Source organism: Paralichthys olivaceus, chromosome 3 (genome assembly GCF_024713975.1).
Source record: "Paralichthys olivaceus isolate ysfri-2021 chromosome 3, ASM2471397v2, whole genome shotgun sequence".
NCBI classification, from domain to species: domain Eukaryota; kingdom Metazoa; phylum Chordata; class Actinopteri; order Pleuronectiformes; family Paralichthyidae; genus Paralichthys; species Paralichthys olivaceus.
The window spans coordinates 25,831,942-25,859,743 of NC_091095.1; the positions used below are offsets into that span (position 1 = coordinate 25,831,942).

The 27,802-nt window shown below is 38.7% G+C and overlaps 1 protein-coding gene across 4 annotated transcripts; it reads right to left on the bottom strand.

Moving 5' to 3' along the window:
• Positions 1-966: 966 nt before the first annotated feature.
• On the bottom strand, positions 967-25,759 carry kdm4aa (lysine (K)-specific demethylase 4A, genome duplicate a). 4 transcript variants are annotated; one of them, XM_020081251.2, is made up of 22 exons: positions 25,622-25,759; positions 24,249-24,421; positions 22,864-23,039; positions 22,575-22,689; positions 21,989-22,182; positions 20,196-20,245; positions 19,779-19,882; positions 19,559-19,696; positions 19,118-19,350; positions 18,284-18,435; positions 16,795-17,195; positions 15,950-16,052; positions 15,622-15,806; positions 14,149-14,353; positions 13,809-13,885; positions 12,693-12,748; positions 11,264-11,372; positions 10,928-11,116; positions 10,175-10,345; positions 7,954-8,073; positions 6,689-6,781; positions 967-6,556 (listed from the first exon to the last, which is right to left on the bottom strand). In XM_020081251.2, the coding sequence occupies exons 2-22, from the start codon at positions 24,384-24,386 to the stop codon at positions 6,416-6,418; spliced, it is 3,150 nt and encodes a 1,049-aa protein (XP_019936810.2). In that variant the 5' UTR covers positions 24,387-24,421; positions 25,622-25,759; the 3' UTR covers positions 967-6,415. The 4 variants fall into 4 exon arrangements, with proteins under 4 accessions (XP_019936810.2, XP_019936808.2, XP_069378718.1 ...); XM_020081249.2 differs by having other exon boundaries at positions 15,950-16,055; XM_069522617.1 differs by having other exon boundaries at positions 24,249-24,418; positions 25,622-25,755.
• Positions 25,760-27,802: the final 2,043 nt, after the last annotated feature.

Sequence of the window (27,802 nt, forward strand, 5' to 3'; positions counted from 1 at the left end):
CTATGGGAGAAAAAAGAAACATAGTTATTGACATGTATTAAAATAAATAAATGAGTGTGGGGGGGGCAGAGAGAAGTGGAGAAGTGCTCAGTGCATGATGGGAGTTCCCCCAGCAGTCTAGACCTACAGCAGCATAACTAAGGAATGGTTCAGGACTCACCTGATCCAGAACTAACTATAGGCTTTATCAAAGGGGAACGTTTTAAGTTTAACTTTAAATGCAGAGATGGTGTCTGCCTCCTGAACCCAGAGTGGGAGCTGGTTCCACAGGAGAGGAGCCTGGTAGCTGAATGCTCTACCTCCAGTTCTACTCTTACAGACTCTTGGAACCACAAGAGAGCCTGTGTTTTGGGAACGAAGTGATCTATTTGGATAATATGGTGTCATGTGAGGAGCACATGGATCCTGAATTCTATTCTGAATTTAACAGGGAGCCAATGTAGAGAAGCTAAGACAGGAGTAATATGATCTCTCCTATAATGAGTCAAAATAACTAAATCCAGATTATCGATTGCTTCTTTCACCCCTCGCTCTGTTAGTAATATTTGAAAGTAGATATTGAGAGATTGTGATTTCAGTCAACTGTGCCTGACAAGCCACATGGTTCCACCCTAATTCCATTTGATGTCTGAAGCCAAATTGGATAGGCCCATCAGAAGGTGCTTCAGTTTGAATTTATGAATCATCTTTGGTTATATTTTTTTGTAAAATGATCATGAGCGCTTCTGTAAGTCGTTGAAGAACAACCACTTCACTGATCTGAGAGGCAGAGGTGAGTTAGACCACCTTAGTACTTGGATGAGAGACAACTTGATTTTTTTTCAATGCCTTGCAACCAGAATGTGACTCATTAATGGGTCACTTCAATACTCACTTGATTGGTTTGTAAATCCTTTATATAGGATATCTGGTAACATGAAATCTAAATAAGATTCAGGAAAGAGTGGAATGAAGACAGACAACTAATGCTGAAGCAAATAGCTTTACTGAAACAAACTAATGCATTTTATAAAATACTTGAATGATAATCTGGAAGTAGAGTTATTTCTCTACAGGAGACAACAGTAACTGACTCATTTCCTGTCTCAACAGGTTACATCTTAAAATAGAATACATGACATTTACACTTCACAGGCTTCTGTGAAAATACACATGGAACATGTTTTACAAAACGAGGCAGTAAAATAGAATTAAAAAAACACCCCTCCCCATGTACAACTCTGTTAATACTTGATAATGAATAAAATAAATCCATTCTCCATTGGACTGATGACAGCAGATATTTGAACTGGTAACATCCAAGAAAACTAGGATTTCTCTGTCTGCAGGCTCACACCACAACAAGAGGGATGACATCTGAAGGCCACCATTTCCCAGTAACAAGTGTAACATGATAAAGAGAGGGGTGAACAATTTGTAACACATTTCATAAATGTACAATAAACATTCCAAAAAACATTTACCTAATTAGCAATGGCAACACACAACTATTCAAATGTCCTCGCAAACAAAAAAGTGCAATGCAAAACTTTCAGTTGAAGAGTAAAGAAACAACTGGGTACACAGTGTGCATTAAAAATCTCAAATGGATTCTTTTAAAAATCCTCTATACACTCTGGAAAAAAAAAATAGAAGATACATAATCAACCTTAACCTCTATAGTATTACAGCAGAATCATGTCTGTAATGCAGAGGTTACTTTGTCAAAGCACCTTAAGAAATAGGCTGGTAAAAAAAGTTAAGGGTAAAAGCTGTATTCTGTACTAAATTCAATGTTAAGAGATGCAGTCAATAGTTGCAGTTACAGGGGCATCACCAGTGGATTAAATGGCATTGTCCCCACTTATAGAAATACTTCATCCATATACTATCACCATGTTGTCTGGAATGCTGGTGGAAACGTTTATACTCACTTATGTGAGCAGTCTCTTGACATACTGAAGATCTTAATAGTAAAATATTCAAAACTGTTAAGTTGTTACAATGTCAAAACACAAGGGCTTCATATCAAAGCTAAAATACTTCTACCATTAATCATCAGGGTGTTCCTGGTATCTTAGTCATTTCTTTTTGAAAAACAAATGTAGTGATGTGAAAAAATTTGGGTGCCCTTGAGTACTTGAGTAGAATTTTGGAGTGAAGAAAAGAAAGGAGCACCATGAAAAAAAGGGCACTGCAAGAGATTTGAGCACCGACTTTCACCAAGGTCTCAGTCCTTAATTAGCCTCTTAGGGCTGTGGTTTGTTTACAACCATTGACAGGAAAGGTCTTGTGAATTCAAAATGTATTTACTCATCAAACCTTGTCCCAACAAGCAGCAGCTGCCTATAAGTTTGTAAATTAAGATAATCAAAGCGATTCCTCAGTTCATAATGTAATTATGAAATGGCAGCTCACAGGATTTTGTCCTTTCAGTTAGCCGTTTGCAGTGAAGATCTAAACAAGCCTGAAGCACATTGGAAACAAATCCTGTGGACTGATGAAGTTAAAATTGAACAAAAATAATTTTTAGCGACAATGAGCAAAGGTGCATTCGGAGAGAAAACTGCAGCACTTCATGGAAAGATCACCTGTCAAATTGGTTGGCATGGGGGTGAATCGGTCATGCTTTGGGATTGTGTTGCAGCCAGGGAATATTCTACTGGCAGAGGGAAGAAAGCTTTTTTCCATTGCCAAGAGCTATTGGTCAAAATTGAAGTCACTTTTTCAGAACTCAGTGAGACAGAAGTCTCTGTGGACTTAACAGTGAATATTTTTTCATTGATTTTATACAAAATGTATTCAAAAACTCCACTCATTACCAACTGCAAAACAATATATTTGCAGTTTTTCAAATGGTAACACATTTTTCTAAACTGATAGATGAATGAGTCTCAGAGTTTGATTACACATTCCAGAAGATACTTCCCAAGATCCATCACCACATAAGAAGTAATGTAGATTAGAACTTGTGAACAAACGCAGGACAGGGAGGACTGTAACCTGAATAGTACTGTACAGCATGAGTGATTATACTATGTGTGTACATACACTATATAAATATATGAATAAATTAGTGATTTATGTGAAAAAAATCATTGAAACTTCAAAGATAAAAGTTCATCACCTGCGTGATTCTCGTAAGTTAGTGTGTAATGAGTGACAGTGTATGCTCTGTGAGTGAGAGTTGTTTTGTTATGGTCGAACATGCTTTTTTTGAGACATGTATGAAGTGTTTTGATAATTGATAATCTTAGGAGGTGACATGCATGTAGGTGATGCAGACTATATGAAGAGCTTTGAAAAAGTGACTTCAGTATTGACCCATGCTTGTTAACAATCGCAGCAAACTGAAAATCTATCCTAAGAAAATTGTGTGAGCCAACATCACTCTTAAAAAAAAAGCTGAAGATGAGAGAATGGCTTCAAAAACAGTGCAATATTCTAAATACAGCCCAAGACGGATCCAAAAGATTCTTAGCTGCACAAAAAGTGTTCACAAGCTGAGATACTTGCTAAATAACTGACCAGAAGGTGTTACAAGGTGTGACACTTGTGTTTAAGGTCCTCTTTGAAACAGTTAAAGATGGAAATAAAATATTCAAGAAATGTGTCATCTACAAATTTACACATTTTGGAGATCAGTAAACAGAAAGCCTGACCAGGGGTACCCAAACCTTTTCAAGCCACTGTAAGTTTTACAGAGTAATCTCAACTCAAAGGCCACTAGCTTTTTCAGAGCTTCTAAATGCAGTTGGAAGCACAGAGAAAAGTTATAGGACCTTCAAAATGTAAATGTTCTGTAACACTACATTTGACTAATCCTTATCAGAAATGTTTGTTACAGACCAAGATGTGTGTGAAGCACTGGGTACTGGCTGACTCTGATCAGGTCATTCCTCATTATAGCTGAATTTTAGAGTCCAATTTTAGAAGATGTAATTTAGGACATGTTCATACCGCTACAAATCTGAAAAAATCTTAAAAATGGAAAAATGTATTATAAATAATTAATTATTGTTATTGAGCCTGCACTAGTATAGAAAATGTTCAAGCAATAAGCAGTATTTGGAGAATTATTTTTGTGTGTGTGTTTGCTAAATAATTGTTCTATAACTTCATTTGTAAAAGAAATGGCAGACAATTTTGTGTTTTCTATGAAGGGTGACAAGTACACACACTGTCGCATCACAGTCTGTCCGAGGTAAACAGCTAACTGGTGCAAAGCTTTTGGGTGAAGTATTTATTTAATTTAAAGAAAAATACCACTGCATTTTTAAAATCAGATTCATACCTGTCTTAAGGTATTAAAATGGCTTTATAAACTCATGTTCACTTTTGAGATGTTTTATATTTTCAGCAAATAGTGTAAATAGTATCAGTAGATTCACAGTTCCTGGTGGGAATTGTGTGGCCTGACATGTACCAGTGAAAAAACATACAATAGTAAAAATGGCTCTGCATATCAGCTCAGGTTTGGATCTGAAATGTGGTAGTGCCACTCAGCAAGGCCATTACCAATTGAGCAAAGCAGACAATGGCCTTTAGTTTAGTACCTGGAGATTCTGCTTCACTTAAGTAGACCTCTAGCTTACCACTGACACAAAGCACAACCAAGCACTACATCAGTGTCTTTGCTAGTTTTAGACTGACACAGTTGCTACTTCCTGCTCCCTCCCAACATTATTTGAATAGAATATTCCTCATCTGAGCACCCATGGTGTGTGTCGTTTCTTAAAATGAAGTGTGCTCAGTATTGTTGGTGTATTACTATCTTGAGGCAGTGAAAAGCGATTGTACTTTTGACACAAACCTGGTCTGGAGTGCAGGATTTTATTCTAAGGCTCATTATTAACATATGCACCTACATAGGCGGGTGCACAACAAGTGAATGTTGCTCGTTACACACACAGATGATCTGCTCGTATGCGAAGTCAAACTGTTTCCTTTGCAAAGATTAATTCTCTCTCCTCCAACCTTCTACTAGCAATCCATCATAACCTGGCTATTAAAAGGGAATGGGAGATGGAACTCTGATTGGCTTATTGCATGTTTTACCCCAAACACAATCCTTTTAAAGTACCTGGAACATCTGCCGTTCAACTACCATGAAGTGGACTCGTACATGTCCACATGTGACTACGGGGAGGGAGTTTATTCTCTCCACAGTCACAAGTGCTGTCTATTGTGGGAACTGTTGGGTTTCTCTATATTAAATACGATTTTAAGGTCTTGACCTTCTATGTAAAGTGCCTTGAGATAATGTATATTATGATTTGGTGCTATACAAATAAAACTGAATTGAATGTTCTAAATGCACTAGCTCCATCAACTTGTCGTCCAAACAGAGTCCTTAGGGTCTTGTGTTATTGTCTAATAGCCTGTTGTCATTTTCAGCCCAGAAAATTGTGATGAGCAAAAACAAAATGATTATGTAATTGATTAAGCAAATATTTGGCAGATAAACTGAAAAAGAAAATAAGTTAGTTCCAACCCCAACTAACTTGCATTGCAACACAAAATTTGGCCAATCTAACCCTTTAAAGAATAAATTGAACACATAAAATATTTTGGCTGTGTCAGGAACTAAAAGAAACTTTGCAAGAGACCAGATGATGTTTTGGCAGAACTGAAATATAATATTTATGATTCTTTTCATTACTGTATTATCACCTGAAACTAAGAATTGTGTGTTCAATACCTTAGAATGGCCCTTTATGTCTACATAGGTAGCAGCCCATCATGCTGGTCCCTATTGTTTCTACAGTAGCCCAGCGAAGACAAACTTAAACCCTTTAATGGGAGAGAACGAGTATTCAGTTGGTTGCCATCTGGATCCTCACCACTAGATGCCACTAAATCCTCATCACTGAACCTTTAATTCAACCATTTTAGGGCACAATTTAGACATTTACAAACTGTAAATATGCAGGTACAAATAAATCAACTCTTGCTTTTTGGACAGCTGTCTGTTTCCAAGTCAAAGGCACTGATGGCAGAAGGAAAGAAAATAAAATGATACTATATTATCCTTTAAACTTTAAACACTCAAGTTCACTGAAATGTTTAGTACACATCTATGCCGATCTAATCTTTTTTTTTTTTTATTGGTGCCTACTGAATGTGAAATGCCATGACGCAGACTGCCAGGGCTGAACGTCAGCCTACTGAGCTCTGTGTGGAGTCCTATGGAAAAACTAACATAGCTGTTGTTTCCACAATAACACTCAAAACAAACAAAGCAAACAGAATTCTCTTTGAAAACATCAAAGATGGAGGAGCGAGCAGTAAAAAGTAGAGAACAGTCCAAAGTGGATCTTGAAGGAAGTCATATAGAGCTACACTGCCTCAGTGGCTAGCTGCTAAGTTAAGACAGTGAGCAAAGTTCAGTCTGTCAGTGCTGGTGGTGTCTGGGGGAGCAGACAGGGAGTGAGGGTTACTCCATGATGGCTCTGTAAATCACAGGCTCTATGTAGTCCCCCCTGTAACGCGAGTTGATCACTCTCTGTCTCTTTGACTCCTTGATGATCTCCTTTTCCTCAAAGATCCCATCAAATCTCATGTCTGAAGCTTTCGACTGCAGAGACAAACACAAGGCTGCATGACAACACCGCCACATCTTTTTACATATTTATTTGATGTTCAATGAGTCCACAGGATGGAAGAGAACATACTGGATGAAAAGGTTTGTGTGGATTGTTGCACTCACCAGTCGGGATTTGACTCTCTTTGGCAGTTCCTCATCCAAAGTGTAGACATCATCTCTCTTGGTTGTTAGCTGCGACCCATCCTCGAACTCCACCTGCGTTTCCAGACATATACCACAGAATGCAGTCACTGAGGCTCAAGAACGACAACAGAAAAGCAGCCAACATCACATCAACAGCGGAAAAAAATCATTGAGGCCAAGGGATTTGATCAGATTCAGGCATATGAGTGATCTAAAATCGAATTTTTTATCATTGAGTTTTTTTATGAATGATCCAGACCTGTTGTAGAAGTAGAGAACTGTATATTTCATTTGCTTGAAGCAATTATACATAAACATATAAATTACACCTCATAGTTATGTTGACTTTATTCTGTTTAAATCTGCAATATGAATTCTAATATAATTCTACATCTATCAGTGTATCTGCTAAATGTTGCATTGTCTAGGAGGCGCACAAGATGTTCCATTGTCTGATCCAGGACCAGTAGAAAACATGCCAGTCTAATATTACCTCTAATTACACATATTTTCCATCCAGACCAATAATGGAGACTTTACCATGATATCCTCTCTGTTATCAATCACCTAAGTGTGACAAGATGTTTTTGTAAGCCATTTTCATATCAAACTGTTTCTTCTTTTTTTCAGTGAGACAGCATTTCGACGCTGCTTTAGTTGGTCGGTGAAATCAGGACTTCAGTCTCTGAAAACTTGCTGCCATTTTTTATAAATGAGCACTTCTGACATTGGGCAGAAAGCGTAGCCATACGTGGTACTATTACGGAATTAGTTATGCTAATTTTCTATAATCATGCACACTTGCTCAAATACATACAGCTGGCTTTCATCATGATCACGCAGATAATTTACACACTTTTCTGAAGATAGATGAGTTTGTTGAATCTGAAGTGCCCAGTTCATTCAAACTCACTGTGCGAACAAATGAAGGAGAAATTTAAGATGAGAAAAATGCAAACATGTTCTTGCATGAGGCCAAATCAGTGTAAACGTGAGCAACTTTTCTGTGTGTATCGGTTCGGCAGTAAAGACCTGGGGGCGTTTTCACAAAACATCCTGCGACTTCTATCCAGATCCTAACTGGCTGAACTGGAAGATAATCTTAAAAATAAGGAAATCTCAGACTTTCAAACTGACAAGGTTTTTGTTCATGAAGCATTTTAACATTAAAACCAGCTCCCAAGTCTAGGAGACATTGGAGGATATGTGAAAACAAACCCACAACAAAAACATTTACTTCTTACCAGGTACATTTGGGTGACATGAGCTGCCACAAATTTGGCCCCATACACCAGGCCGTCTGTCCATCGAACCTGAACTACTTCACCCTGGGGTGGGGGTCCAAGCTGAGCACAGTCTCGGCTCTAACAAATCACAAAGATGAGTGCTCTTAGAAAACAGAACAAAGACATAGATTTCTATATAACGTGTAAAGTGTTAAAATGGACTGTAATATTGACAAACTAATCCCCTTGTGAATTAGAGTAAAAACCCAAATTTTTAACTAATTTACTTTTGTAGAAAATCTAATAAAAAACATTATCAGAGGTAAGGACCAGTAACTTAAAGACTGACACGTTGATTTTCTGGTACATCAAAATCGAATATCCTACATAATATCTCAAAAGAAAATTTTAAATCATGGTTGAGCTTCAAAATACTGAGAGATAAGTAATAATTACTACTAACCAGAGTCATCTCAAATTATCTTTTCATACTCTAATTCATTCCACTTGTATCTTTTAGCCACATCTTTTCCCCATAATAATCATGTCAACAGCTGTTCACATATGAGCTGTTCCTCTCTTTATTCAAGAGTGTGGTCTTCAGAGCAGGACGTACTGATGTGTCCTACTCTCGTTGTGGCTGTGTTAGCCTTACTTCTTCGTGAGTGCTGTACAAGCAGTTACTTTAGCTGTGTTCATGCATTACCGTCTTTCAAGGCTTTATTATTACACCAGATTCTAATTGATGTTTGTTATGTGAAATAATAAAATGGACAAAAACAACTTATTGTGTAAATGCCATTATTCGGAGTGAAAAAAGTTGACAGCTGTGGGTAAAGTGGCTGGGAAGTTGTTAACGAAGTTTACAAATGTTTATAGTGCCCCCCTTCATGACAGATAAAGCAACTTGCTCTGTAGATACACTGCTGGAATTTATTCAATTAGTTGGAATATTAGTTTTCAAAAGAGACCACAAGATAATGAACGTTTATCATGGTATGTGTTCACACATCCTGAGCCTCCTGAGCCACAGCTGCCTCACTTTCTACATGTAATGAGTGTCACTTTTATAAATAGTTCCAGCAGCAGCCAAAGAAAGTAGAAAAGCTATGGTGAAGGAATGATAGAGATGTGTAAAAGGTCACATTCAATACAATTAGACATATGGGTGTTTTTCTCACAGATCCATATCCACAAATGTAGAAAACAAGATGAATATATTAAAACCATATCCAGTGAAGCCATTAAGACATAAAGACTGATTGAAATAGCTTAAACAGAACTTTCCATTCACAAGGATATGAAGTAAAAGACAAGTAGAGAAAAGTAACCAGCTAGGGGGTTCCAGGGGTATAACCCCTAAGAAAAGTTGACCAAATAATACCAAGCATAATTCAGTGCCTTTTGTACATTATGTGACCACTGTCCTTTCATACACACTGATCTTGACTATGGCATAATTTATTGATACTTTTTACATGATTGTTGACATGCAGTGAGTGACCTAATAGTTTAATTGGGAATTATACATTTACAAAGAACATTCACGATGTTTCACACAAAGATGTAGATAGATAAACCACAAATGGGATCACATCTATGTCACTGCAGGAAGCTTCATTACATCATATTTACTTTACAAAACATGATTTGGAGAATCTGACATGACAACTAAATAATGTTTATAGAGGAGAGACATGAGTAAGTGTCTCTCCTCCCTGCAACTGTGACTGCAGGTACCATTTCTATGCCTGAGCCACACTGGTTGCATGTGCGACTGATCTGCTACGTTTCACAGGCATCTGTTGTTCCCACAGGAAGCGTGTCTGCAGCGGAGCTGCTTCGTGACGTTTCTGGTATAACTACTTTATTACCTTGAATAAAAGGTTTATGTATACAACTAAATGTCACTACAGTGTTGTTACATAAAAATAATCAAAACCTTGTTAAAAAAAAAAGGAATTGTTTCAGTGAAAAGGAGACAAACATAACAGCATATGCAAACTGTATATTGGTCGAGGAATTAAAAAAACAAATGGGAATTTGTCATGATTCATCAAAACTGGAGGAGACCCTACAAACCACACCCCAAAACCAGGGCTTTACTTTCACTACAACCCTATTTGGAAGTGCATGCAACTGCAATTTGAAAAAAATTAACCCTACTACAGGATTCCACAATTCTATCAACTGTGAGCTGTTTATTGTTTCCTTTAAATATCAAACTAGTGACACTTACCACAATGTCTTCAGGGAAGAGATTGTCACTGAAGGAGCCATCATCAAAGTTGACTTCATAGAAAGTCTCTTTAGACAGTTGCACCACATCACACTGGTAGTAGCGTCCGTTCTTGTGCTTGCATATCACCTTCTGTCCCACAGTAAGCTCGTGCATGGCTGCTTTATTGCGCTGTCAGAGGAGATGAAAGAAATCACATTTTGCCCTGTACCAATTCACCCCTAAACCCTACAACCTCCATTTAGTGGGTGGACGTAAAGGGGTAGTGTTGTCCCAGTTCTCTATGTGATGCGGGGGTAGTGACATAACATAACCAATGTAAAGACGCTGACTGACTGTGTGTTGATCAATAGATCAATCTGTACTGGCTGCCCTAAAGTTGTCAGATGTGTCACTGTTATAATGTTGGTTGATAACTGCTGTAAGTTGATATTGTTTGTCACTGTAAAAACGTTGGTTGGCTGCTGATGATGTGGTAAGTGGTGTCTGAGTTTTTAGCCCTCTTGCTTGTGGCTCTGTTTGGAGTTGGACACAACCAGTGAAGTGCACTTCATATCATGGGGTGGGGTCGGGAGAGGGAGACGACCTGGAACAGGACCTTTGACTAGAAACTTCTTCACTAATCTCTGACACTTAGGGTATTTTAATGTCCCAGTACTGGACAATGGTGTACACACAGAGGAAAAAAGCTACATCTAGTTCATACAGTAAGTTTCTGAAGAAGAGATTATCAGATCCTCAGTGGTTCCTTACTTCAATCTGAGTGGGACCTTTGTGTCGACAGCAGGTAACGTGGACCACAAAGGGCCAATCATCCGGCTGCATGAGTACTCCAGCCGCCTGTGCACAGGTGGGGTGGTAGGCAGTAGGACAGCGACCATGGGAGCACTGCACACAGCAGCCCAACGCCTTCTTCATCCGCTTCTTACAGTAGTAACATTTCTGTTAGAGAAAAAAAAACAAAGGAACCAGGGCTCAGGAAACTGCATCAAGTTAGAAATGACTCAGACTCTCACTTACCTCCATTAGCCTTTATTTGCTCATGTTGGCTGTTACCTGATCCATACAGTACGTGTGACTGTTACTCACCAGTTTAAATCTCTGCAGTGGAATTCCACTTAAATCCACAGGATTTCTGTCAGTGATGTTGACAAAGCGTGCTTCCAGCACAGCTACAGCGCACAGCACATGTACCCACCTGCAACACACACAAATTGATGAAGTACTCACTTTTTGTCACTGTCACATTTTATACGATATTTGAACAATCTTTCGAACATGGGGGAAGAAGGTATCCTACCTGTAATGACCTGTTTGAATTCAAAATAAAAGTGTATCAGACCGTCTGAATTAGTTTGCTTCCTGATTCAGCAGAGGGCAATCCCTATTAGTTCGACCTATTGCCTGCCCTCTTGTAGAGCAAGCCAGTCATGTTATGTTATTTTAGAGGACGCCAGCAAGCAAAGCTGTGTGGACAATTGTAACATCAGAGCATCTGAGAAGCAGATTGAGAAGCAAAGGTGAGGCCTGCCATAATCTAATTTATCCAGCCAAAGTTTCAAAATAAACCAAATCCAAGGAATAAAGTACAATTAAAAGACTATTATTCTTGGATCTCTTTATTTCAGAAGTCTCACCAGGTCAAATTTCCACCACAACGTGCATCACTGTCACAGTTACAGATTTAATTCATTCTGTGGGAAACTGTGAAAATCAAGTGTTTAACCCTGTCTGACTACGTGAACGAATTGTCATGTCAAATCCACTACTACGAATTTATTCTAGACAAATGACTAGCAGCAGGGAGTCGCACACTCCGACACAGTCTTTTACCAGGAGGAACCCTGACTCGTATGTCTGGTCTCCAAGAGAAGTACCACAGTGAGTCTGCTCCTCTGTGTCATCCTGGTCACAGAATGACACATCGAGTGAGGGGAGGGGAGGTGAAAAGGTTTAGTGGACGTCACACTTGTAAAGAATAGAGAGCAGCTTGGGCCGCATTTATCTTTCAGACCGCATTGGAGACGGAGATAAATCCACCCTGTCTCTCACATGCATGGTTAATGCTTGTTTTCTCCAACATGACATGTGCAGTGTAAACAAATTTCACCACCTTCACCCTGTCCTGCACTCTGAAAGGATATATTTGTTTCCAACAGACTAGATATTTAGACTGCTAGAAATCTAGTAGGAGTCCGCAATGTGTCAGGGAACCCCTCGGGTTGTGTTTACACAGTGATTAACATCTGTCGATTGAACTCTGATTTGGCTCTGATCTGGGGCCTTTATTAGTGATTTCCAAAACTCATTGATGACTGGAAAATTGGGCTAAAAATTTTGTAGTTTGACCTAGACTTAAGTTCACATCTGACCTCAGTTAAATAAAACTTAAGACTTTGTCAAGAAATTACGCCGAACACCATTTGTGTGGTTACAATTTTCACCATTATCTATGGACATTTTTTTAATTGTTCAATGTGTTCTTTCAGACATTTTCCTGATGACAGAAGCTACTTACTTGTTGTTGTTGGCTTTCTGCAAGGCTCCACCTCTCAATGAACACAAGCAGCAATTCTGCAAAGAGGACACTTCATTTTTTCCACTGCCCAGACAAACAATAACAAGCTAAATATCTCTCATTGTTACAGTAGTAGTATTAAAAAGACCCTATTTTTCTGAAGCCTTTACAAAAAACAACATCTCCAGCAGCTGATAATTGAAAGGCAGTGTTAGATAAACTTTGCCCATCTCATACATACTCAGTCAAACGATTGTGTATGGCCAGGCAGTATAAAGCTCTGTATTCTGCACAGTAACTGTGTTAACATTCTTTTATTTACTTGACTCTTTATTTATTGAACTGGAGTTACAGGAGAAACGTTAAACATTCTATTATTGTCTCATGCAATCACTGTGCTTACATTCATTCAGTCACACAGAGCTGTGCTCAGAGTGAACAGAAGGTCTGCAGTATAATTACTCTGCTTGTAGATGTAAAGTGGAAGACTATTGAGTCAGGCTGTAACTTTTGATTTAACTAGTTGGCCTTCTGATCCTGCAGATTTCACAGTAATTTTTTCTTTGAGTTTGATTCATGTCATGCCCTATTGATATAGGAAGCTAGCAATGATTCGTTGTTTGTACAGAAAATGGAGGAAAGTTGCGACCAAAGTCAAAGTTACATCAGTAACTATGGAGCCCTATGTGGGGCCTCTACCTCTGTTAGGTCCATTTAACCATACTTGTGAGCCTCTGCATTTAAGGAGTGATATTTCAGGGCAGCATTCATATGTTCACTGCAGAATCATTCTGCATGAATTACTCATCAGTACATCTACATGTACATGTATATACAAATTAAGACAATTTACCATTCACATCTCAAGTGTTATCACGGACAAATAACATTTAAGTTTTACCTACACAAAAAATTGTGGGCTTTGCTGTTGAGTGGCAAAAAACTGCAATTAGTTGGCAGATAAAGTTTTATACTGAATTTTGTGTGGATATGTAGATACTCCTCGTTGCTGTGATTACAGTTGACTGTCAGATATAAATTGGTCACTGACGTTTAGGGTTTAATTAAACAGGGATAAAGCATGCAGAGTAAATTGACAATGGAGTGCTCACTGACCTCAGTCATGGCGTTGGCCTTGCAGCGAGCACATTTCCACTCCTTGCTCACAGTGGCTGGATCTACACCGTAACAGCCTGGAATATGCAAACACAAGAACACAGTGTGACTCCCTGGTATGTATGTATATATGTAAAGGCATCTGTTAGCATGTGTTGCCAACCACAGATAGTGAGTAGTAAGTGCAGTTTTAAGTGTCCTGCTGTCTAATTCTACAGTAACACATTTCTGTGCTAACCAAATTTTAAAATAATGTGTGTGGGGGAATTATGTTACACTGTTGGTCAGGTTATGTTTGTCAGGTCAGGCTGTGTGAGTGTGTGTGAGAGCGTCTACTAACTCGTGTGGACCCGGACACTGCACTGAGAACAGCTGATGAGGAGGCTGGTTCCATCTTCCGCAAGATGAGGTGTGACTTGCTGCTGCTCACACTCAGAGTCTTCTTCTGTGGTAGTGGTGAAACACATCTCTGGGATCAGAGGTTTGGTCCGCATCCGCCCACCAGGGACAATGACAGGGCTGTCTACATTGTTTGCACATTCAGTCTGAGCAGGCAAAGCACAAACACATAAAGTTTACAACATCGTGCAACAAGTAATATCTTGTTCTGAATAAATACAAACAGAGTTTACTTTGCTTTCATTTACTCCATTCAAGTCATTATCATCTCTGTTGGCACCTCTGTACCAAATACCTAATAGAAGAAGAATACCAACAGCTAAATATTGACAAGACCTTGGTCATGGCTATTGTACTGAAACAGTCAATACATATACATTGAAGGACCTGTTTTATCCAGAAGAAACAAGTAATTCCTCTGATTTAACCTCTCTCCATTGGCTTCTAGTAAATTTATGAATAGATTTTAAGATTTTATTGCTGACTTTTAAGGCCCATTCTATACTTGCATCTTAGTAAATGTCAGATCTTTTGAAGCCATATATGCTCTGAGGTCTTCAGCAAAGGCCCTACCAACTATTTCACAGTCCTGGCTGAGGTCCAAATATGTCTGGCCTTTTCTTTCAGGGATCCCACTCTGGAACAACCTTCCAGGTGAGATCTGCGCAGCAAACTCCTTATCCTCTTTTAAATCTTTCTTTAAGACACATTTTTATAGGTGGGCTTAGTCTTAGTTCTGATCTCACTGACTAAATCATTTTTACAATGTCTTATTTTATCTTGTTTTTACTCTTTTCACATCTGTAACACTTTATATATAAGTATTTGTGTTCTAATGCTGTGTGATCTTCAAATTGCTTTTATTTTACGTTTGCCTACAATTCTTTTATTTTTTTACTCGTAAAGCACTTGTAACTGTGTTTTGAAAGGTGATATATAAATTAACCTAATTATTATTATTATTCCTACCATATCTAATTTGATAACTGCAATGCACTGAAGTACTATAATGGAACACAGGTATCTCCTTAAATATGTTCACACATAATTATTAAAAAACTATAAACAGTAAATTTTACAACAATGTCAGCCATGGTTATTGGGGCCAAATCCATACTTATTGAATTGAATATGGAAAAAACATTTGAGAATATCAGTTTAGGGTCAACTTACTTAATTACTCTGTACTCCGTAAGACGGATCAATTTTATGTTTGATAGATGTCACAGGTAAGCAGTGATAATCTGTTGTATAATCAATGTATCTGCTTCCAAAATATAAACAAAACTGCATCAAAGCCAATGCTGTTTGTCTGCCACAGATGATTTTGAACTGTATTAAGGCAACACAGTGGTTAATGTGTAGCCAGTGTTGCTGAACTCTACATGTGGTACACTGCCTTGGTGCACGTTACCTGCTGGTATGTGTGGAACAACATGCAAATGGAGCAGTATGGAGGTTTGGAGCCCATGCGCTGGTTGTACTCTCTCTCTTTCTTCAGGCTGGGAGGTCTGCTCTGCCACAAGTGAGCCAGTGGTTTGGCCCAGCTTTCTCCTTCCAGACCACCCTCCTCTACAGGTGGAGTCTTTTCTGGAGCCTCTGCACAACAGCCAAGTTAACATTCATAATTAGATGAACTAACTAGATGGAGTATCTTAGACATCTTTCATTCATATTGAGTGCCAATATTGATTGTGATTGTGTGGCATCCCGCAGGAGTTGTTACTGTTGATGTTACATACCGTCATCACTCATGCCATCCTTTATGAGTGGATGGTGGCCTGGCAGCTGTCCCAGATCACTCTCTGGCAGTACATCTCCAACATCAGCCACCTCTTCTACCAGCTGCTGGAGAAAACACCAAATGTTTGCATCAAAATCCATGCTGGAAGTTTTTTCCATAAGACCATCCTGGTTATGTACACCTCTCCCCATGCACAGTGGGTGCTGGTTGGTGTCAGGAACCTCTTGAGTGAGGGTAAAAGTCAACCAATACACACTGAAATGACTTTATCGTGTCTCAATGAAACACAGGATTTGAGTTCTTCTCTGTCATTTGAAAACTAACTAACTTAAATTGTATCTCTCTATGGGTGATTTGGGCCCTTGGGGTCCATTAAGTTCTATATGACAGTTAGTTTGTTTTCATGTTATAATAAAACTGTGTACAATGGTGCAATTCTTCTGTCAAACTAACAAATCTTTGTTTTCTGTCATCAATTCTTTACTAACGTTTGATGTTAACTTTTAAAAAATGGTAAATCACAATGATAATGAAAAATTAAAATTATGATAACTGCCGATGTGACATACAGTAATCATACCATATACCAAACCAACAAGTAATTTGCTTTTGAGGGCTGAAATACAAGGAATCTGTGCAAATGTGGAGCCCGCGCAGAGTTAACAGGATGATACAAATTGAGAGTAACTATTAGTGAGTATCCATCCCATGTCTTTACCCCGATTTTATAAACCTCTCTTAATCAGTGGACATAACTTTTGCATATTTTGAAAGCAGAGCTCTGCTCAATTAACATGTGTAATAGGTATTAGGTGTGTGTGTGTAACATCTGTATCTACTCACTGCTTTGCTAACTAGTCTGTTATCTTTCTCCACCTCGTTGTCAATGCCCTCACTCTTCTTCTCCTCCTTGGGCAGAGCTTCTCCCTCTCCGTAGTCTCCTTTGGCGTAGCTGTGGACGTGCAGGACATCTGAAGGGCTCAGGGTTCTCTGAAACAGTTTTTGTGCTGGGCTGCAGCCGGTGCTTGGCTGAGGCTCCACACTGCTGCCTGCCTCCTCAGAGCTCGGAGCCACCACTTGGTTCTCAGCAGGCTCAGGAGGACAGATGTCGGACGAGTCGCTGCTCTCTTTTTTTGATGGGCTCCGTCGATTGGAAGTTTTCTTAGCACCAGCTTTGGGCTGAGATTTAGACTGTTGCCTGGTGTCTTTCTCCTTTTTAGGCTCCATTTTGACAATTTCTTTGTCTGAAAAAAATAGTTAAACATTTTTCCACATTACTGCAACTACTGTTACAACTACATGACGTCCATCCTGACCAGTTTCAGGATGTCTGTTGTGTATATTTCTCCCTCCACTTTGTAATACCCTATGAAACAAGTATTTCTAGCCAAATACACACTGAGGTCTACATACCAGTATGTGCAAAACATTCATTCTGACAGACAGCTTAGTCCTTGGTTTTGTTTGCGGTGTAAAAGAAAATGATTGTGAGAAAAATATGTTTCTTCTATTCATAAAGCCCCTACATGGCCAGTAGGTTTGTATGTATGTTTGCCACAAATTTGAAAGAAACATTGCTCGCGGTTAACAGCAGAATAGACAGTGAAAATTATCTTTCACCAGTTTTAATCTGTCGAATATGTCACAAATGAATAATATTTGCAACACTTCCTGTACAGAAAAGCACTTCAGCTTTTCTGTTGACTGATTCCAGTCATTTGTTTGAAAAAGGATTAACTTGTGAAATATTTGCAGTAGCGGAAGATAAATGTCTTCATACTGTGTAGTACTGGTGTTTATTACCTTTATTCAAGGAAATACAGTAGTCACATTTATATTCATATTCAAGGTACACTATGTAAAAACATAGCGCTGGCAGTAGCTGCTCTGCTGCAAAACTTATTGCTGGACTGAGAGGCAAAATATTATGTATTGAACAGTTGTTAATGAAGTGAATATTTTGCATAGAATATTTAAAGTTGCATAACTGTCTTTCTTTGTGTATATGTATGCTCGTACATTGAGCCAGCAAAAACAATAAATACCCTAATTGGTTTTTTTTTGGAAGATATGGGGGGTCATAGATCTCAGCTTACATTTGGACATAAAAAGTGATCTTGGGCTTGAAAAGGTTGATTACCACTGGATTACAGAATAGTTACTTATTCCTTATTTACCCATGCAAGTGGCTCTACAGTTTAGACGACCTAACACTAAAAATAAATTGATATGAAGTCAAAAGACAACCAGAGCTATAGCTGAGAGGCTCTTGTCTTAAAAGACCAGACACTGATCTTGAAACAAAGACCTGTACTAACAGTGCAGTCAGTACCTTTATCTGGGACTCTTGTTGGAGACTCTTTTCGTGACAACTTGGCTCTCTTTGGCTCCACTTCCTCAGCTTCCTTCACGATCAGCTCAGGTTTGACTTCAGCATCTTCAGCAACTTCAAGTTGACGTTTTGTCCCAGTCTGAGGCCTTGAACTGATGCATAGCACACATAAGTAAAGAATGACAGTTCTCAAACACACTCTCATAAGATGGTGACAGTCAAGCAACAATCTGAGTGAGGTAGAGGTTTTCTCTAAATCTACATAATCTTTCCAATGGTACCTTAACTGAATCACCACTGTCATTGACCTAGTCAGTATCTTAATGTTGTACATCGCACCCCAATGGCAACTTAGAGCACTGTTCTCAGATCAGTGGTGATGCACAGAAAAGTATTTCCTATATTAAAGGTTATTCGAATAGTGTAATAATTATTGCAGATAGTGGCCTAAGCCTTATGAACAATGCTTCTTAAGAACAGGCCAAGTTTTGTAGTGACCGTAAGCAGAAGCCAGCTTCTTGGAACTCTTAGTCCTTGGAACTTTTCTAACGGAACTAAAAGGTCACTTTAGATCACCAGTAGGCTGACTTTCCATCATGGTATTAAGTATTATTCAACTGATGCATGGAAAACCAATGTGGGGGTAAAAAGATCCCTTGTAGACCCTGGCCCCTCAGCTGAACAGTTTGAACTGGCAACATACATTAAGTGCTACTGAAGTGAAGACAGTTAACCTTGGCCCAGAATATCATAATTGCATGAGCAGCAATGCATTGTTTAACTTCTGTTCTAAAATGTTTCAGAGATGTGTAAACAGCAAGTGTAAATCCAGACCTTTTGTCCTCTTGGATGGAAGCAGTATGTTCCTCAGGTCCAGCTTCACTAGAGTCGTCTTTTAGAGGCTCAGACTGGTGTTCTTTCAGAAACTCAGCAGCCTCTGGTGTGGGTTTGGTGTGGTCGATTGGAGCATTGTCTTTCCCTGCTTTCCATAACTTATAACGTTCGGGCTGGAACTTGCGTACAAACACATCCATGGAGATCTTCACTGTGTCCTGACGGCACGAACACTGGAAATGGATAAAGACATAAGTGTAGGATTAACTGTAATACTCAGAGCAGTAAAAAAGAATGCTGTGAGGAAAGCTGCATTTATTGTTGACAGTAATTAATTTAAGTTTGACAGTTTTCTCTGGAGTAATTCTGGTTTATATTTAAATATGGCTGGAGCCTTTATATGTGATTACTAGATTAATATTCACAGCTGATCATGTGTACCAGTGTTGCCTGTTTGCCATAATCAATCCATCGCTGTGTGGCAAAGTTGGTGGACTCAGCACAGTTGAAGCCATGGTTGAAGCCAGCGTGATAGCCAAATGGGAAGGTCACAATGAACTGCCCAGCCTCCTGAGTGACCTGAAAACAAAACAACATATGGAGTTACAAGGGTTGACACCATTTTAGTTTATTTAAATGTTTTAATAATTGAAATGGTCACCTTCTCAAATGGTATGCCATATTTCTTCAGAATTGAGGGTGAAATTAAAGTCATCTTGTGGCGCAGGAAGGCTTCACAGCTCTGATTGTTCCCTGGAAAGAAACCTGGAAATAAAGGTAACCATTAACATCTTCACTACAGACTATGCTTGTGTTCATGTATTTTGATTAAAACTGTAAATGGGGTTTGTAGGACACATTATTGATGTTGTGGTCTCAGAGGTACTTTCCATACAGTACAGAGGTTCACCGAAAGCAGTTTTGACTTCCTCTTTAAAACCACAGAGTATGACAAGATGGAGAGACCTGTGGCACCCATTAGTAAAAACTAGAGAAACAAGGGTGTGAATGGTCAGTGAGTGCATGTTGTAGCATTTCAAATTCAATCTAAGAAGTTCTGCAAGATCCCACATCTTACCCTTGGCAAGTCGTTCCAGTCTTTTCCCATGCTCTGGTGGGACAACGTACCTGAGGAGAAAAAGTGCAAGTCTATCAAATATGATAATGTCAGCAGAGCAAACAACACAGAAAAGAACAGTTGAAAATTCTCATATTCATAAAGTTCACATGGTTACTGTTGTTCAAGAATTTTATTGGCAACTATCAATAACACAAATTAATATTTTTGCATTTAAAATGGCTTGATACAGACATTGCAAGGGACAGAAAATGGCCTGGTCAGATGTATCAACCCAACTTTGATTCAAAGTCAAGGGTTAACAGCTATGATGATGAGAAAAAAGAATCCATTTACTGCAAAAAATCTTCAAGCTTACTTGGCTTGGTGATATGTAAATTGGAAAACTATAACTATACACACCCAGTTATTCTAGCATGTGTCTACACCCCAAACTGGGACGATCCTGTTTTTTTCACAAATGTTTTAACTCATCTACCAGAAATGACAACAAAGTATCTTATACTAACAAAAACTCTGTACTTTTTCCTGTTATGGATCGGAGCATTTTGTAATCCCACCTCCAGGGCATACTCTTTTTTTTCCCTGGTTCATAAGATGTACCTGCAAATAGACTATTCTTTCCTTGACAAAATGCATATTCCTAATACACAATCCACATACCGCCCAAAGTGATTACATCCTTTACCTCTTTCAGAAGAAGAGACAAATAGTGAAGTATTTCTTCATCAATCAAGCCACAGGGATGTCACTAACTCTTGTATGGGAGTCTTTAAAGGCATTATTAAGGGGCCAGATTATTTTATACAGTGCAAATAAAAGATAAGTACTGAGCACCTCAAAAGGTTAACAGATGAGATACTACAGTTAGATATGTTATAAAGCCAATCCTTTTCCGCAAATGCAGTTAAAAAACACATATCATTTAAGACAGAGTTTGATCCCCTGTCCACTTGACAGGCTGAATACCTATTTTCAAATAGAGACATAGCATTGGGAAAATCTGGACAAATACCAGCTGCGCCAAAGAACTGCACATCAAACCATTCCTGCAATTAATAATGAACAAGATCTGATGATGGGAAAACCTATTCATGTTTTGGAAAGTTTGATCAAGCGTTATACATCTCAGAATCACCTACTAATCCCTCTATCCTGGAAGATTTGATGTCCCAAAATTCAATATACTCTCACCCTGGCCATCTATCTATCTATCTTCCTACTTTCAGCATATTGATTGATTTACCAATTTAAGATTATTTTATCTAATTTGTGCAGTCAGATATCATCCTTTACATTAACTAAAAAGCAACCCAGGATCAATAAGAGCTGTCTCAGAAATTCAATATTGATATGTCATATTTTTCAGTTATTTACATCTTAGAGATTTTGTGCTTCCCCTTGTATCCTTTTGTATCTATGCTGGACTTAATTTCTAAATGTAAAGACAAATTATAATCAGAATTTATACGTTATTAACCACGCACAACCAGATGAGTTTGGATTATAATATATATAAATCCTTCTTCTAAGATAGTGATAAGTCTTTATTGGCCCAAAGACAAACTAAGATTTTGACCTGACATATGATTGATGCACACTGCTACATGTTTTAGTAATTTACCAAGCTGCATGGTTTCACTTTCAATGTATTTATAAATGTAGTTCTTTAAATTTTGTTTTACAAAAGTGTTATCATGGTCCAGCATTTTGGTAGGGGGCAGTGTCCTATGTTCAAGTAGTATTTATATTGTAATATATTTGAAAAACAAAAAAAGAGGTTTTAACTGTACCAAGACTTGGGTTCTCCAAAATGCAGGTAGTTGATGCTGTACAGATCCATGTCCTCAGTGTGCCATGCAAAGGCACTCTTCCACATCCCGAAATACAGGTATGGTGTGTTGACTCCTTTGATCTTGATCCCACTCTCACTCTCTACAGTATCCAGAATGGTGTTGAGACAGCCAATGTTCCATTCAGTCACATCCTGAAAAGAAGGGATTCAGCAGAGGCTTTAAGTCACAATAACACTTTCTTTTCAGATAGTACATAAATAATAATTGGGAGGCTTTTCACTTTTCCCAAAGAAAAGTAAAACATAAAAAAGTAAAATACAGCATATAGTATCTTTTACTGACCAAGAAAATTAACAATGACAAGAGATGGTTGAAAGTGTCAGCATTAACTTTGAAGGGTTTGTCTAGCACAATTAAGAGTTAAATGATTTGTATTTATAAAAAGCTTTTCTAGTCTTGATGACCACTCAAAGCGCTTTACAGTACAGTTTGCCATTCACCCATTCACACTTGCATTCATACAGTGCATCTATTTGCAGCACTTAGTAGAGTTGTTGGCATTATTCAGCATTATACAACTCACTGGATCATACAGCGTTCCGCTGACATCAGCCCCATAGAGTGGGGGATTGAAGGTCAGGTTCTTCCAAAACTTCCTCTCCAGTTCTTCGAAATCTACATATCTGGGATTGCAGAACCTACAAAGAGAAATATTTTGAGATTTTCAGTGAAAACCATCTGAGGTCTCACTTCAACGAAACAGGCTTATTGAGGATACATAATGCATCATGTTGTCTTCATTATAATCTTGTAAATGTGTTAAAAACAATTATCGAACAACTGTCAACTGTCATTTGACTATGTGAACTGACTTGTCCATGTTGGAGGTCTTGCGGAACTCGTGGACGGTCATTGGTTTCTTCTGTATGTTGTACTGGGTGAACAGTCCTGACTGACCCGTCACCACCTGCTGAATGGGAGCAGGAATCACCAGGTCATCGATGTCGTCATACGTTTGTCTAGGCTTCCAGCCTTTAGGTGGAATAACCTGCAAGAGACGAAGGGAACAAAAACACAATGACAACAGCAGGAGAGCAGCAGAGCTGTGACTATGACATGATGAAATATATCATGACAACATGCATGCCTCCATAATTATAGATGACTGCTTTAACTTTGGTACCGTCAGTGAAACTCAATCAGATTAACATAGGAGTTTTCAGTCACAGCAGCTTTTCAGCAATTAAAAATGGTAAAGTAGATTTGATTGGAATTGAAAAGTGAATAATAATGGAATTAATGCTATGGGAATGTACAGTAGCCAAATTTAGCCACTGTAAACCACTACAATGACAGAAAGTTAACTGACACATTCATGCAAATGCTGTTTGCTGTCAGAGCAGACTTGGCAGTGTCCGCACATCATAATTAAACAGTAAGTGATGATGATACACAAAACACCCTTGGCTGCTCACTCTGCAGTGGTCAGCCTGTCTTCATCAACAATCTCTGAATTCATTTGCAATGTATGTGCATTTTATTTAATTAAGTTCTTGTCTCTTATGCTGTTTCCAGGCATGTGTTGGCCTTGTTGCTAGGGGAGAAATGCAGGGTGTAGGCAGGTATATGGCATATATCCACTTATAAATCAGCATAACATATACCCACTGCCTTCATTAATTTTTTTTCTGATTCTTGTTATAGGTTATATTTTTGTCTCAAGCAGGAGAGATGCAAATGTCCATCCATCATTTTTCCATATATTTATGTATTGTCTGTACTGACTGGCCTGTTTACTGTGAACAACTAATAACTAGGACGCAACTGATTTATCGTTTGGCAAAAAAGAAAAGCGGTCAATATGAGCTTTTCACAGACAAATTGGTATGGGCATCAATGCAACATTTAAACAGATATGCATTTATATTTACATTTTACAGAAAGCATTTAAGTTTATTTTTTTACTACAATTTGTATACATTTTCTGTACTTTTTTTCTTTTAATCTTTAGTTATTTATAATAAAGTTTATGGACGAATTGTAAAATCTCATCATAAGGGTTTGATAAAGACAACTTCTGTATCAGAAATGTTAAAACTCCCCAATATTGCTGTGACATCGGTTTGGCCAACTACTGTAAAACTATAAGTTATCCAATCAACAAACAGTATAAGCTATATCGTAAAAAGGGCAAATAATCATTCAGCACAACACAATATCATAATAACCTAAAAAAATCACAACAGATGATACTCACTTTTGCCATTCCAGCTTTGTGTGCTCCTTGTGATTCCATATAGGCAATGTACCGGCTGAAGTCCTTGAACTCATCTTTGGAGGGAGTGAACGTCATTATCCTGGGGGCTATGCTTTGGGCTTGCGAGTCTGTGGTCATCTTGTCTTCGGATTGTTTGTTTGACCTTAAACCTGCTTGGTGGAAAACACAGAGATGATCATAAATATCTAGATGACATTGATAGTCACAAGTCTGACAATGTCTGACTCATTAAAGCAGTTTTTAGAGACGATGCTGCCGGTGATCACTGTAACTCCCACCCTATGGGAGTTCTGTGCCATCACTGACTGTGACAGATGCCTCAATCACACTGTTTAAGTTGTTCTACAATGATTACGTTATAAAAGGAGAAAGTTAAGCGGTCACAATGTATGACAAATTCTCTGCTCTTACACCATTTAGAGTTAATTCAGTTGTACTGGATATCTTATTTACAGTCTTAATGCAGCTCAAATTCTCAAATACACCATTGGCTCAAGACCACCACATCTGGACAGGACTAGGTGCACAAATACATATCATGCACTGTTTCAAACTCTGTAAGATTATAGATTTAAACTGTTTGTTGTTAAGAATGGAAACATTCGGCACCGAAAGGACATGAAACCCCATTAGACCAAGTCGAGCTCAATAAGCACCACACACCTGATTGATACTTTCAATGCATTTATGAAAACACGAAAAACTTGATCCAACATGACCAAAGCACACACTCGTGTAATAATACAAAATAGTAAGTGCTGTTTGCATTTATCGTGACAACTACGTAACTTAAGACTTAAAACTCATCGAACAAAATCTTGAAGTTCTGGGATGTGCATTAACAGACTCGCGGAACAGAGACAACTTTTAGCTTTTAGCTGCCAAACCCCAAACTAACAGCAGCAAGATTTGGGGGAGGGTCGCGAACGCTAACTGATGCAGCTGCTCAGTCTGCGATTGTGTGAACGTCACGTCTGTCAAACGCGGTGGCCCACTCACAGCCCCGCTCCCCGAAAAAAAACATTTAGCTCGTCCGCTAGCTAACATGCTAACTTCGAGATAGCTTATCCTGCTACTCAGGAACTAAAAGTGTAGTCAACAAAAACCAAACCACTGTCACATTCAGTAGTAAGCGGCAAGTAAATCGCATTAGCAGACATCGTGAGCGGCCTTGTAAAAGCGGATAATAGTTTATCGAAAGTAGAAGCAGCGGGGACAGGGATGTGACAGCTGCGTGCGCTCTCAGCTAACCTACTAGCAAACACTGAGCGTCACTTTCTCGCGCACAAAGTCAGGGGCGCTCCTGCTCTTCAACAAACGAAGCAGTTCTTCACCAACAAACATCAACTTACACACGCTGAAATGCCGACGGGTTGTTTTTCCTCAGGTCACAGGTAGTAAGAATAGAAATACAGACATCATCAGTCCGAGTAGAGGAAACAGTACTCCATTATTCCGGTGACGCATGCTCAGTGTGTGTTTGTTTACATGAAGCTGGAGGAGGGGGTTCGGTGGTCGACCCAACCAATCACAGCGGCCTCTTTTCCATTCCATCCAATCGCAGCGCTGTATTTTCCAGCCCCTTGCCTCTTATGTGTTTAAGTTTCAGAGTTCAGCTGATCGATGAAGCTGCAACAGGTTTTCAGCTGGTCTGAGTGCCAAGCATTTTCATTTTATAAATGTATTTCTAGAATTAAAATTGCTGAGGTAATGAGAGTGCGCATAAGATAAATAAGTTGTGCACACAGAGAGTTAATATGTGCGTGGTAAAGACGTGACTGGCCGATGCTTTGACTCTTAAGTTGCGTTTATAGCTTTTATAAAGGTACAGTGTGTAGAATTCAGTGATATCTAATGGTGAAGTTTTATGTTGCAGCTGAACACCCCTCACCTCACCCTCCCCTTCCAAACATGAAAGAACCTGTGGTAGCCTTGAGTTGTCATAAAAACTGAAAGGTGTTTAGTTTGTGCAGTTTGGGCTACTGTAAAAAACAACAACGTGGCCTCAGTAGAGAGAACCCGCTCCTGATGTAAATATAAAGTATTTAAATACAAAGGACTCATTCTAGAGTAAAGAAAACAACAATTTGTACAATTTAGATGAAACACACTAGTGAAAACATCAGGATTATTTTTTATTCAATTTCTGCCAAACGATCCCTTTCAACTAAATCTTACACACTGAACCTCTAACAGTTTGTTTATTTCTCAAGTATTGTAGGAGCCATAAATAAGTAAAAAAAGGATATTATTACAATGTTGTAGGTTATGATATAAGATATAATGGGTTTATATTTTGGGAGTATTATTTGGATTATTTGTTATTTATTGTTTACTTGTGATTTTATCAATTTGGCAGGAAATAGGTAATAAGGATAGGGTTGGGGGTCATAGATATAAGCTCCTGTGTAGGAAGGAAAGAGGGTGAGTGGGGACGCTGTATTTTTTTGTTGACCTCTAAAACTTCAAATTAAAACACAAACATCCTATTAAAACAAATATCTTATTCCCACACAAAAAATAGCTTGTGTCCACAAGATAGTAACTTGTTACCACAAGGTAAACAAATTGAATCTTCAGGGGGACTTAAGGGGCTCTGTAGAACTTACTGTCTATAACTCTGGTAGCTGAAGTCTCTAACTTGTATCTTACAGACTCTAGGAAGTGAAAAACATAGTAACACAGCCGCTCTTGGTGCATTCTTACACAGTATGAAATAAGGCTGCACTGTATTAAAGGTGCAAAGTACAGCAAGCTTTTTTAAGCCTTTATAAGCACAGTTGACCTGTCCCTGCTGTGTAAAGGGTGCCGCGATCTTGCTCTGCTGCCAGTGGAGGGGGCTGCACTACCACACAGTTTTTTTTTTTTAATCGTACTATTATTCATTTGAGTTTTATTACTTTATAGTAGCAGAATAACTGGTGGTGAAAAACTGCTCTCCTCTCCTATATGCTCAGTTCACAGTTTTTTTTGCCTTCTTTTTCTTCTTTCGTTCTCCCTTTTCCTTTTCTCTGTCTTTCTTTTTATTGGTTTTCTTTTCCTTGACACATGCACACATATACGCACACACATACGCGCACACACACACGCACACACACGCACGCACACGCACACACACACAAACCTAGACAGGTCAGTGTAAAGCTAACCGATGTTAAATATATTCTGTTTATGCTGTTTTGTTTGTGCTGTTCCGTCCTCATGGGTGGACCATTTTTTTCCCACAAAAAAAGGGGCCAATAAAAATTTTGATGGAGAAACGTATGCAACACTCTGCCTTATAAAAGCAATGCAGCAACAGCTGCACATGCATGCAGGTAATGCATCAATGCTTAAAAAATTGCACATTGGCAAAGTGGAGACTAAACAAACACAAACATCAGAGAATGTGTTAACACATTGCATCACAAAGCATCAGGCAGAAATCACACATATCCTGTATCCATTGTGTTGTCATTACAGCCAGTGTTACTTCAGTGCCATGGTCAGCTCATGAATAACAGCAAACCTGCAAGAGTGTCTGTCTGTGGTTC